A 14,243-nucleotide genomic window follows, 5' to 3' on the forward strand; every position below is an offset into this window, starting at 1 on the left:
CATGTTACTGGAAAAAAAAATCCCAACATCCCTGAAATTCTTTGAATTAATTTCACTTTATAGGCCTCTATAGTACTTTATTTATTTTTATTGTGAATTTTCTTTTCATAGAGTGGACATAATTCACTTAAAACCCCCCAAAAACAAAACAGCAAAAAATAAACATGATCACATCATTACAAACTGACATAATTGCTCACATCCACCTCTGCTTCCTTGCTTTTAAAAGCTGGGTTATTACATAGACGCTCCCACATAAATAGCACTGGTAAAGGCTTCCATCGGGGCCTTTATATTTGATTTAAAAAAAAAAAAAAAGCTTTTAAAAAGCTGTTAAAATCAAGCGTTTTGTGAGTCTCTTGTGATGGCTAAGGTTAAAAACATGGGTTTGAGTTTGAGGGTGTGGCAATTGAGGCAGCTTCTTGATTAGTGAGACAACTCACATCCCCGCCGACTTCCCTCAAACTCCCGCTCTCAGCCATCTCTCTGACGATACATAATTGCAGTTTATTACCTGTCTCTTATTAAAATGAATTAGCATTTTAATGAGACTTTGCCAGATGGTGTCTTGGTATGCTACTGGAGGATGCTGGAAGGCTGCTACTGCTGCACGCTGAATGATGCAGACACTTTAAGAAAAATGGATTGAGAGCTGCTCCTCTTCTTTCACTGCTTTGCCAACATGGAATGATAGTATGAATGCGGGATGTGTGTTTCATAGTCACTATAAGGGGGTTTATATCCATGATCTATATGTACTAACCTGTTATTACAAGATGGAAATAAGTATGTGGTTAGCATGGACTCCAACTGTCAACGCACAGCAAGATCAACTGCTTGCAGGCTGCAAAAGGGTGGTGGTAGTGACTGGGGAGGATCTATTCTATGGATCAGAGCTGCAAATGAGAATTATAATTAGATAGCTTTATCTCACTGGCTCAGCCGGGGCTGAAAGTATGTGGGTGTGTGTGTGTGTGTGTATGCCAGAGCGTGTGCGTAAAAAAACGTGTTTGCTGCTTGCACTATGTGATCAGAGCAAAAACACGCTAGTAGCTGAGAGGTGGGTGGCACTACAACATCAATGGTAGCAGCAGGGGAGGTAATCAAAATGTTGGGCACAATGTTTCACTCATTCATTTGAGGAGGTGTTAACTCTAGAGTGGACATTGCAATCTGATTACACAATGTCGGTGTGGGTGTCAAAATGCCAGGGCTTACATTTCCTTCCTAAACTGAGGCATCCGCTTTGAACAACAGCTTGACATTTCCTCTCTACCTCAGCGCAGCTCTTCTGATTTCTCTGTTTTCTTTTGTGATGAAAGAGAGCACAAACAGCTGCAGGGCAAGTGAAACAGAGGAAAACTATCTGATATGGTCACTGGTGGCTGATGATTTCCCACTGGAGGGAACCCACGGTAATGAGAGCCTGTCTATATGTTCAAGCTGTCGCAAAGTCAGCTCTTATAGACATTATGCAAAGAAGTCATACTTGTAAGAGCTGCGTCACACACTGCAGTGTGACAACACAGAAGACAGTAATCAGACACGGTTGTAAAGAGAAAGTGACTATATTGTTATATATTGACTATATATTGTTATTAAGCTGGTTATTACTGGCAGTGACTGTGCTTGGAATATAGTAATCCTGCTGTTTCACCTCCAACTATATCACAGTGTAGTGTAGTGTAGGAAAGATAGGTCACAAATGATTTCATCTTCATCCCTGATTGGCTGAGGTAACCATCATATGTAACTTCTGCTGAAACACAAATTTTCCTGGCCTGAATCATCTGACAGCTTCGCCACATTAGCCTGCCCTGCTTGAATACATCTTTACGACAGGGACCAGACTGTATATTCTCCTTTCTATTCCTGCATGCAGCATGATCTATACTGTCTCCACACTCCGCTGTGAACACACATTTACAGTAATAACTCAGCATCACCACCACAGGCCACGGGCGCTTGTTTTATTTTCTGGCTACAAACAGTGCATTAACGACAACTGCAACTACAATCAGTATGCGCTAAGAGAATCTTTAAACATGAACAGAAAACATCAACATAAAAAATCTGGTTCAGCCTAAAAAAAACCCCCCAAAACAGATTATGATTCTACACTCGAGAGCCTCTTGCTTGCCTTATGCACATAACCATTTATTTTGAATGAAAACAACAATCTCGGAACGATCAGTCAACAGTAACACTTAATGTTCTTATGGAAAACACTTTTGAAGAGTGAAAAACCACGTCAAGACTGAGGATGGGATTGTTTGACGATGAGTCTTATTTGTACTGAATGGACACACAATGAAGGAAACGAGCACTCCACGACGCTGACAAAGATCTAGTTTTTCTTTATGGTTTTAACCTACAGTTACCGTCGATGGCTTTGTTGAAGTAATTTTAAAAGTCATTACGTTTCATTACGTACACTGTTAACAATGTCAGCAAACTGTGTGTTGCAGCAGGACATGAGTACTGCACTGATCGTTTAATTAAAAAGTGTTTCAAAGAGTTCTGATGCTTAATTTATCTAACTGCAGCTGTTTTTAATAGGTTTATAACATTATTGGCACAAAATGATCACTTAACCTGAAACAGCTTTAGTGTGAATTAAAATTCAACTTTCAACTTGTCTATGCAAGTTCCACTTTCCATCCACCCATCCTATGAAGCTGAGAAGAAGGACAAGAGAAAGACTACAGAGAAGATTCAAAGAGGTGGTGAAGAAGTTTTTCTCTTCCTTCTACATTGGCTGCTTTTTCACTCATCTTCACTCCAGTCCTTGTACCTGACCATTTTACGAGCAATGCTATTTTGTTTGATGATGAAGCCACCTATCATCATCATCAAATTGAATCATTCAAGCATAAGAAAAGCACCTAACTCAAGGGATAAACCAGTTTTGTGTCTGCACATAACAGAGAACTTAGCCAAGAGCCCATTTTGAATGGTACCTTTAGGTAAACTGTTATTAAGAGCCTGTTGCAAATACACATCATATGTTCTCATTTCTTTAATTAAATCCATTAAAAATGCCAAAGATAAAATAGTATTTTTGGACCAACAAGATTATTGTGCTCTAGCTGAAAACTTGGTATATCTCCACATTTTGTATATTTCTTTATTGTATGCAATGTGTCCTTAAAAAGAGCTGTGGAAACCAGAAAGGTGGAGTACAACAGAAGAAGTGGCAAGTCTAAAAACCAGATGAACAGTATCTGAAAGACATGTCCTTAAGAAATAGGAAAGAATAAAGCAAAGACCTGCCACAGAACCTGGGAAATGCATCTGCTCCTTCATTTAATCCATCAACTGTTCACTGAAGCCTCATCAAAAATGGTCTCAGTGGAACGGTGGCTGTCAAGAAGCCGTTCTTGAGGAAAGGAAACGGGGAGAAAAGGCTGAAGTAAGCCAAATTACACAAGTGGCGACAGGTTTTATGGTTTGATGAACTTTTTGATGAACCTTTGGTTCAAATCGTCAACAATATGTACAGAAGACATCGAGAGAAAGGTCTCTACAGCCATCCGTTAAACACAATGGAGCCTCTGTCAGGGTATGGGGCTGCATGTCAACCAGTGAAATTGGGGATCTTGTTAAAATTGATTTTATTCTTCATTTTTAGAATGACAAAAAAACTGACAATTCATTAAAACACTATGAGTTGTGGATTGGTCTCCCCAAAGTCCGGAGCTCAGCGTTATCAAAGCAGAGTGGGATTATGTCATGATCCTGAGTCCATGACTCAGCGGTTTTGGGTTTGGTGTATTTATTGTTATTATTTGTGGGCTGTTTGGGATGGTTTGTGTTTTGGGATTTTGATACTGGGTTTCTGGGTTTGTGCTCCCTCTGTTGGTCCCTGGTGTGAGTGTTTCCCCTGTCTCGTCAGGTTAACCAGGTCCAGCTGTGTCTCCCACCTGTGTGTGATTTCCCAGTGTCCCTCTGTGTATTTATTGTGTGTGTTTGCCTTTGTTCCTCGTTGCGTCGTCTGTGTTCTTCCTCTGTGTCACCCTGCGTGCTCTCCCTGCTGTCCTCCCTGCTGTCCTCCCTCCATGTTCAGGTTTGCTGCTCTTTGGTTTAGTTTTTCCCAGTTTAGTTCATCCTTGGTTCAGTTTTGCCAGCTCCACTTTATGTTTGGTATTCTTAATAAATCACCCTCACATCTGAATAAGTACTGCATTTGAGTCCTCCTTCCTCACCTCACACGGCCGCTGCCCCGAGCCGTGACAGTTTATTTTGACAGAGAACACAAGAAAAGGCAGCCAACATCCAAAGAAGAGCCTTGAATCTCCTTCAAGACGCCTGGAAAACTATTCCAGAAGATTACTCAAAGCAATGACAAGAACGCTTTCCGAAGAGAGTTCAGGCTGCGCTGAAGAATAAAGACGGTCATACCAAAAATTGACTTTCAAGATTTCTGGAATTGTACAAACTCGGTTTTTCGCCTGTAGGTTCCATTGGCAGTCATTTGAGGAGTCTTGAGGTCAAGACTTTTAGACAGTACTATACCTTGAAAAGGCCACAAGTTCGTCACAATACTGACACAGAGACACAAACAACCATTCCCACTCACATGAATGAACACTAATTACAAATACGCATGTGTTGGGACTCTGAAAAGAGACCATAGAAATGGAGGAAAGCCATGTAAACATGGACGCTTTACACACAAAAGTGATATTCACACAACTTTTGGTAACATAATGTTATTGTAATAAAAGTAGCATAACTCAGATAAGCAATACCAGAAACAACAAACTGATCCTAGTGACAAGCAGAAGGCCTGACCAAATTAGTGCTCTCTTTATAAAAAGTTAACTAGTATAAAAAATAGATATTGCTGCACATTATATTCTAAAACAGGTCACATAGTTACTAAAAACATTGCAAGATGGCCACAAGCAGTCAATAACCACACGATATAACCACACTTCCTTCCATTTGTTACACTACTCCTATCCTTGCTTCTCACTTTACTGAATCTTCAGAGCAAGATGTCCTAACAATTATCCCCTCCCTGCACGTAATTGACACATTTGAGCCAGTGACTTCAAAACTGTTATGCTCTAAAAATCATATAAGCCCACAAGAACCAGCTTGAACTTTTGAATGAACATTCCTGCTTGTACAGTAAACCCCACAGTGAGGGTATAAAAGTTTTTTTCCCCCTACATATGAAAAATAATGTCTGAGCCGAGCAGAGCGAGTGCACATCAGGGGTACACATAATGGGAAAAAAATGAGTTCAAAGTCTTGCAGGAAGACTTGCAGATCATATCTCGCCGAGCTTAAATTTAGCCGGTCAGATAAAATATGCCGCATCTTAAATGTTTTCCCCTTCGTTAATTTGCACTTTTCTTTCTTATGTGGTGTCACAGCTAGTTTAAAGAAGGCAGGAATGCTAATTAACTTGGCACATAAAGACTGTCTAGGAAGAGAAACGGCAGAAAAAAAAGATCTATAACAACCCATTGCTCTGTGGGATATTGAGGGATTCTCCGTCCCTCTCTCTCTCCCTCACTGTGGTAATGGGTTTTCTCTCCCTGGGCTGCCCAAGTACTGTATGTGTGTTGTTATACATATTAATAGCCCAAAGGCGCACACATGCCCACAAACACAAACACAGACCACACATATACGTGGATATATATTAATTAATATGTACTGCCTGAGTATATAGTACTTAAAAGTTAAGCTAAATCCTTTCAAGCATGTCAGATAAGTCACCTCATTCCAGTTTCTGCAGAATGGTCAAAAATATCATGCAAATGCTGTAACTACACACATGGACGTGTCTTCTGCTCTTCTTCGTATTTCCATCTACCTGACGACCATGTATGAAAAGCTGAGGACTTATGTATTCTAAAAACGTTTGTCTAGAGTAAGCAATATGTATCCATTAGTGACTTAAACAGAAACTGCCTCCCCTGCTAGCTGTTTGATTATAATTAAATTACATTCTTCCCCAGGGAAAGCAAAATCCTCATGTCTATGTGGTATGCCACAGTGGGAGCCGGTGACACAAAACGACAGAGGGAGAGACAGAGGGAATGACAAATTATAAACACATGTAATTTAAACGATGCCGTTAAGGAATCAGGAGATAACTGCAGGGAAAACAAACTGCAGAGAAACATTCGAATGTGCAGCAGACACTGTCGCATCATGAATACTGTAAACATTCACAGCATTGCTCCTTTTTGGGGGGGTTTATTTGTATATATATTATTGTGGCCGTCTGTGCAAGACAAACAAGCTAAACAAAGAGAAAAAAAAGTTGTGCAAAAATAGTGTTAATTTGTTCGTTTACTTATTCATCGTGAGAACCGGCCGTGCGGCGCATACGCTTTCATTGCTGTTCGATGGCAGGATGATAAGAGGCAAGGAGACCTCATGTATCAGCAGTCGAGTCGTTGTCGTAGGACAATCAAGGAACCTCGGGAGACAACTTGGCACACGCCACCTCTTCAACCACAGTGTTTGCACTTTCGCGAGTTTGACAATCTGATTCGCCTCAAGGTCCGGGTAAGAAATGACTCGGGATTTCTCGTGTGGTTTTGAAAAAGAGATGAATTTCAATTATTCAGAAGGGTAAAAAGGAAGGAGGCTTTGAATGTCAAATAACAGTTCGGGCAAAGAGGTGGTGGGTAAGAAAAAAACAACAACAAAAAAACAAGAGAGAGAGTGAGAGAGAGAGGAAGAGAGATGAAGAATATGAACAAATAAAAGACTAGAAGACATTGGAAACTTACTTGAATTAAGTCTGCAGGGACTGAATAAACATGCTATTTCAGCTTTGTTCCATGTTTCCCAGTGTGCTCTGAGTTGTGTTGTAATCTTTATTAAAACAATCCGTCTTCTTTCTCTCGTGGCAGCATTTTCACAAAGAACACAATCTCCACAGATGCATGAGCAGAAACGAGATGCATCAAGATACGCCAGCACACTGGATATGGTGGATTCTGTTTACATATTAAGGCTGCAGAAAAGATGCCGGTATATGTTCAAAAGGATGGGAGAGAATAGAATTACACATGAATTTTCCTCTTCTCTGCCTTGATTCCAGCTGAATTCCTGGCTGAAAATGAGGGGGGTTCATCGCAGTTCATAGAAAGTCATGGTTCTGATCTTGTGCTGGAGGGAATACTGGTATCCCATTCTCTCTGATATGCAAAACTAGCGCCTGGATTTTGAAAAGAAAATCTTAAAACACACTGTTTGCTACTTGATGTATCTTCATCCCCAAATGAGCACCAGTGTTGCTTACAGGCAAACTCTTTTGTTAGCTTTCAAAATGTGCATTGATACACTGTGAGAATTAACTCAACATCATCTCGTTGCCGGCATTGTAAAGCTGGTTTGTTTTGTTTTTTTTCTTGTTTCTTTTTTTTCCCCCCTCGGTTTGGCTCAGGTTTCTTTCAGATGGACAAGAGGGAAAATAAGAAACATGTAAATCCCACAACTAAGAACCTCTGCCACACCGAAGCATGCGCCATGAATATCAAGCACTGGTAATGAAGTCATTTGTTTGAGAGTTGCCAGGTCTCCCACCAAGGCTGGTATTCATTAGTCAGTCAGTGCCTCAGAAAACGCAGCTTCCCTGTGACTCACGCAGAATATAATTAGCATTTAAGTACATTTCACCTGTTTATGAAACGTGTGCCAAATCTTGAAAACACAAAGTCTGTGTTTATTTTTTTTTTCCTGTTTCATCAGCTGCCACAGTAATGATAGCTAACGAAACGGCTGGGTTTTTATCACGTTACCTTTGTTAGCAAAATTCATTTGCATGAGCATAATTTTATGGAACGTTCCTTTGCCGTGTACGCTGGTTTGTGTTTTGTTACTATGCTTGCCTGATAAAATTAGCTGTCTCTGAGAAACGGATACATTCAATGAAAAAGACTTGAGGAGAGAAATGCAGTCATATATTCTGTTGGAAGTTGCACAGAGGAAGACTTATATAAACTACAAAGGAAGCTGGATACAGAATCTTGTGACAAGTTGCTGTCTTCCTGCCATTGACCTCAGACCTGAAGACTCACACTTCTATTTGCATGCATTTCACAGCTTTGTGGAGGTGTATCAATACCCGTTTTTGTGTAGGACATGCAAATATTGCAGCTTACCATTGACAGTAAGAGAAACCTCCTTCTCCCCTGCTCCAACACGTGGCACGACGGCACGGCAAACGTATTTCCCAGCGTCCTCCTGTCTCACGGATTTCAGTGTCAGGAGGTTCTCGTTGCTAAGAACCTGCGGCAAAGAAGTCAAAGATCATCAAATGTAGCGACTCCAAAGTCACCTTTGCATTTGTGATGGCAACAAAGCAGCGCTAACAGAAGAGAAAAAAAAAAAAAACAAGGCAGCACACGAACCATTTAATACCTTAAAGGTCACCTCTTCTCAATTATTAAAATCCAATTTAGGGTCTGAGCTCAGGCGAGTAAAGCTTTGGCCTTTAATGTTGACAAAAGAAAAGGTGGAATGAGACTGAATTTGAGGATCAAATCAATGGATCTCACTTGAGAGCAGGTCACCAAGAGGCTGGGACAAAAAAAAATTAGGTCTAATGGAACTTTACAAACCACTGAGCTATGATAGAAAAAAATAACCCAAAGAACTTTGCAGAAACAAGTTCAGGAATAATTGCAAAAAAAAAGTTTGCTCTCGGCTGTATTATGTGATTATATCAGGTTTAAGTTAGCCTTTATCAATGCAAACTGAAATACTCACCACCCCAGAGCCTCTTTTCATCCACACGATGGTAAGAGAGGGATTTCCTGTCCAGGCACAGTTGAACACAGCATCAGATCCAAGGTCAACCTGCAAGGACTGAGGCTCTGCAGCCATGCGAGGACCAACTATTGGGAAAAAAACAAAACAAGAAAAACATCCATAGATCCATAAATAAAGACCAGAGTTCTTTGAGCTCAGTGTCAAAACATGCAACACAGCAATGCATTATTCCGCTGCTGGCATTAAAGGAATGCATGCAGGATCGCTGAAGGAGAAACTCACAGTAGACATCAACATTGCGGCTGATGTTGGTGCTGCCGAGAGGGTTGGTAACCTCGCACGACACAGGCTCCGTAAAGAAGGAGTGATCCACGATGACCTCGTATGTGTCCCCGGAGACCTCCTTAATTATACTTCCCCCTTTGGCCCACCTGGTGTTAGGATAGATGTCGGGAGGGGTGTGAGGAAAATTAAGGAAAAGGAGAAAACACATTAGGACAGGTTTCTCACACCTTCTTGTGTCGGTGGTGTTCCTTTTGTGTAAATAAATCATCATTCTGGGGCTTTCTGTGCTGGCTTCAGCATATTTTTGTGGCAGCCCTCCATGCAGTGACAAGCTCCCTGGCAACTCGGAGCAGACAGCACGTTCCTCATTACGCCAGACAGAGAGTGCCAGAGCACTACAGAATGACAAATGGTTAGCTCCTCCACCTTTGAAGACATTGCTTGACACGTACTGTATTAAACACAACAGCTGACGTTAATAAATTGGCATGGGATGCATTAAAAAGCATCTGTTTGTGTTTGTGAATGATAGCCGGTGTGACGATGACACAGACCCCCCTCCCCCGACATGTTCAGGTGAGACTTTTATGATGTCACGGGCAGTGGCGTCTCACTCGGCGTGGCGCGGATGGCTCACTGCTGCCGCGACAGACAAGGCCCATTTATAAAAATGAAGCAAAGGCGCATGTGGATGTGCCGGATCGCTCTGGAAAAATTTAGACGGTGCTGTGGGGCATGCAATGCATCATGCACGCTGATATCTTCCACAGTAAATATGTGGCTGCATGCTGATGTGGCAAATGAAAACAATGACAGCGGTGCCAGTGCTTGTCTCCATTTTATATTCCTGCCAGTACCGAGAAGAGTTTTCATGGGATAGGGAACTCATTTGTTTTCCATGACTAAGCTGGCCCCATGCTTGACTAAAAATCATTTAAATGAGAACAGATTACCTCATTCAATCAGTAAGTGAATTGAAGCAGAATTCTAATTGGGCTTCATGGGATTTTTTTTTCTTTCCCATGCTCGCTTATTTTAAGCAGTAGATCTTTTCCGTGCCGTGTTTTTGTGTGACAACAATACAGCTGAGAGCACTGCAACACCTGCGTTTCCAAAAATAATGAAATTAGGGCAGACAGGTGTTTTAGGCCTGTCTGATCAAGTAGTATTGATGTTTGCGAACTGGTCAACTCGTGGGAGGATTACAACACACAAACTGAATATAACACAGTATGGCTGTATACCTGCAAAGTCCAATCATTCGAGTAGCAGAGCATTACCCACAATGAAACTTAGGATTCTATGTAGATTCTATACATTTCCAGACAGAAATAATGTGAAAACCATTGTGTTAATGATGATGACTGCTGATGTTCCTATCATTCTGAATATGAATATGATTCATATTTTTTCAGCTGTTGTTTAGATGACTTGGATGATAAAGATGTTGATGGCGAAGACGTTATTAATTACACTTGCGATGTTCTGGTAATCAGGATGAAGACAATAATAATGATGATTAGGATGATGACAATGATGATGTCGATGATGACATTGATTACTGCACAAAGATCACGATGAAGGAGAATGAAGTACAGGAATTAGACTTGCAAACGGTTCCCAGTTTACTCTTGCTCTTGGAAGCAGCTACTGACAAAACCAAGCAGCAACTTCCAGCACTGAAGAAAAATGAAACTAAAGTGGGTCAAGTGGCTGGCCACTTGATGTTTGAGTGAATCCCCACAGAACTTCATTTTAAACAGCAGAAAGAAATAAGTAACTAAGGCGGCAAGCCAGTCATTCTAAAAACAGTTTGTGTACACTCATCATGAGGATGAATTTCATGGTAACTTTGGCCTTTTAAAGATTGCTTTAAACTTTTCTCTTATGAGGTTGTAATAATAATATTAACAGCATATACCTTTAAAGATTTTAAAGGCTAGGATTGGGTGCATTATTTATTTAATTTATTAAATGATTTATTTTCTCTAATCCACACAGGGTCAAAAGTATGGTTTGGCCCTTGGTTAATGTCCGTTAGCGAGTTGCACCTCGACCAGACGCTTTTAGTAGCCATCAGCAAGCTTCTGGCATAATTCTGGCTGGATATCTCATCGCCCCTCTTGGCAGAACTGGTTGAGTTCATTTAAATTAGTTGGTTATTTGGCACACACCCGGCTTTTCAACATAGTCGGTAAATTTTCAAGGGTTGAGGTCGATAAATAAATTAATAAAACTAATTTTCTTTAATGTGTTCTTGAAATTCAGAAAAAAGCATGAAATTCAAGAGCAAAAAAGAGCATAAAAGGATAAAGTGCCACAGTTGAAGTAAATTTCACAAGTTATAAACCACGAAGATTATATGAGCCGAAAGCTCTGAAACTGACTCAGTGGATGGTTCATGACTGAAGATAAAGAGCAAAAACAACACAAACAGTGATGCTATGACACCTGCATTTATCATAAGACTATGCCACCGTTTCACTTTACCAGGGCATACTGTAGGAGTCGTAATGGGGTAAGCACAGATGTTCGGGCAGCCGGCTGCTCCCGAGTGGAGGCTGCGGCTGCCAGGTTTGGGAGCCTTTGACAGTGTTAGAGGGAGCAGAGACAGAACGCCGTCGTCCGCAGGGAGCATGGAAGCTCTGTTGGTGTGCTGGGCCTTGTCCAAGGCTCATGTCTAAACATAGCTGGAGCAGGCTAACACAAACACCTGCATTCCCTTTGGGAGGTTAGAAGGGCCAGTGCGAGCTTACTCAGTCGCTGACTCACTTTACACTGCTGCGTTCTATTCAGGGATTTGATTCAGACAAAGGGTGTGAATCCTGTGTGCCTGAGTGTCTCTGTGCATGGGCATGTGTCTACGTGTGAACGCGCAGGTTTGCACAATGTGTGTGTGTGTTTTTTGTGTTCATGGGTGTGTAAGTTAATAGTGTTATACAGATAAAAGGTCTGCCGTTAATGGAAGCAGAGGATGAAAGTGACGTGGAGTTGGGGAAGGGGGGTGTATTTGCTGAATGTGATTAAGGCAATAAAACAATAACAATTAAATTAGGCAGGTATCTGTGCCATCAGCATTGAGACTCACAGTAAATCAGGCCCTACAGTTATTATCAGCATGGTTAAGCACGGCACAGCGCCGCTCTATTCTGCCTTCCATGCATATTGAAAGTGATGACTACTCTCAGAGGAACGTAAAATAAATATGCAGGTTTAGTAATAGCGTAGAGCCATTTTGACATGGACATAAATTATAGAGCTATTTTTTGATCTACGGAGAAACCGAAGCAGGTTCTACAGATATCGATTTGAAACAGACAAGTGTTTAAAAGTTTAGGATAAACTCAAAAAAGTTTGGAATAATTTAGACCAACCAACTTTTCAAAGGTGCAATCAGGGACTTTTTTCCCCACACAATCTGGATTTGTCTAGCAGTTTACTTATTTAGATTTATGCCAAGCTTTAGGTGGGGGATATTAACAACTCTTTAGTTTAGTCTGAGCTTTTTTACTTCCCTCACCTTGACTTGTATATTTGTAGAAATGGTGCAAATATGCTCTGAATTACAGACACAATTATTTTTGGCATTTTTGTACATAACAGTTTTTCTTTTCTTTTATTTCAATGAAATAAAAATATTGTTGAAGAATTTTATCCGTTTGCTCCCTATACAAAAATGTGCACTGTGGCTGAGGATTATGATGAATGCAAAAATTAGCCATGTCCCAAGTTTGTATTGATTTTGGGTATGGTCACAGCAGTGTAAGCCATGCAAGCAATCCATCCAGCAGTAGCAACAACAACAGCGCTTAAGTGCTGGGAGGACTGGGATGTTATTTGTTACAGTGCCATGCAAAGGAATGGGTTTTGTTGTTGCTCTGTGCACAGCTATGCTGTATCGGCAGATGAGGGACCTGATTTGCTTTGTTTGTTATTCTTTCTCTTCTCTCTGGTGGCTTCTTGTTTGGATCTGAGAAAACCTTGTGTGCTAGCTGCGTGATTCTGATGTTTGCCAGTTATCTCTCCCAACCATTATAAACAGTAATGAAGATGTTCCAACCCACTCGTCTTCCCCTCCTGGAGTATGTTGATTCCCTGACTGCCAGCGGAAACACATGCCTGTTACTCTTATTTCACTCTTTTGAGCATTGCATTTATCTTCACTTCCCTCTTTGCTCTTGAACTGTGATCTGGCACAAGTTCAAGCATTTCAGGTATGGAAATATATCTTATTACTGTTGCTATGTTTAAGCACGAGAGGTTATGGACAGCAGAAGGCACCATTCCTTTGACTAGTGCCCCCACTATCTTGGGTCTGTGTCTCAGGAGTCTATTGAACTGGAGGATGGCAAAGTGGTGCAGTGCACACTGGGAATGGATGGCACTCCCGGGAATGGAAAAGAAACCATCCGTCTAAGAACTCTTGTGTCCTTGTACTATATCTGATCTGGGGTAGACAGAGTGTATTAGTACTGAATAATGGCCCCACACTGCTTGACCAGCTTCCTGCTCTCCTCTGTGATATTGTTCTCTAGAGGGGAAATTTGTGAGGGTCTCTCCCTAGTCAAAGCCTATCAGGCAAGCGATATGATTCCCAAAATCTCTCAGTCTACCGTGACCTGAACGGCAACGGTCCATGGAAGTCCTAAAGTGCTTGTACAAATTGCAGATAAATCTGAATGAGAGACTATGAAACTGTGTAACTGTCAAAAAGAGTACAATTTTAAATAATGGCAATTATTAGTCTGATTATGGTTTCTAAATCCCACTGTGGATTGTGCCAATAACACTGGGGCGAGGAGAAAGAAAGGAAAAGAAATAATAAGATTTAAAAGAGGGGATATGGCAGTTTTAGTCTCTTTTCTCTCTAGCTTTAAGCATAGCTTCCGAACCATTTTTCATTTTGTAGTTTGTCAAACTAGAAGAAAAAGTTGTCTCAACTGCCATTGAATTTTAGCTCTCGATACCCCGGGGGGGAGGCTGGCTCTCGCATTGATCCAGTCTTATAACAATAGAGGTGAAATCCCTTTTGCAGGTAAGATAGACGTTCTGTCTCTGCTGTGCACCTACACAATCAAATACAAACCTTGTTTTCCACAATATCACTGCCCTTCCTCCCCTTTTCTTTTTCAAAAGGGCAGGATCCATCAAAAGGCAACATCTCTGTTTTGCCACCTGTGAGTATGTTGTACATCCATTTCATTTCCCAGTAC

General features: G+C 41.1%; 1 protein-coding gene across 9 annotated transcripts in view; it reads right to left on the reverse strand.

The window, feature by feature from the left end:
- The window catches only part of kirrel3b (kirre like nephrin family adhesion molecule 3b), a 164,313-nt gene that overhangs the window by 17,911 nt on the left and 132,159 nt on the right, over positions 1–14,243 (reverse strand). For all 9 annotated transcript variants that reach the window (XM_005474592.4, XM_019345338.2, XM_013269382.3 and 6 more), the window contains exons 8-10: positions 9,028–9,176; positions 8,743–8,870; positions 8,136–8,262 (exon numbers count right to left, since the gene is read on the reverse strand). In XM_005474592.4, coding sequence (XP_005474649.1) covers positions 8,136–8,262; positions 8,743–8,870; positions 9,028–9,176 — 404 coding nt within the window. The remainder of the gene's footprint in view (positions 1–8,135; positions 8,263–8,742; positions 8,871–9,027; positions 9,177–14,243) is intronic.

This window comes from Oreochromis niloticus, linkage group LG14 (assembly GCF_001858045.2).
Source record: "Oreochromis niloticus isolate F11D_XX linkage group LG14, O_niloticus_UMD_NMBU, whole genome shotgun sequence".
NCBI lineage: Eukaryota > Metazoa > Chordata > Actinopteri > Cichliformes > Cichlidae > Oreochromis > Oreochromis niloticus.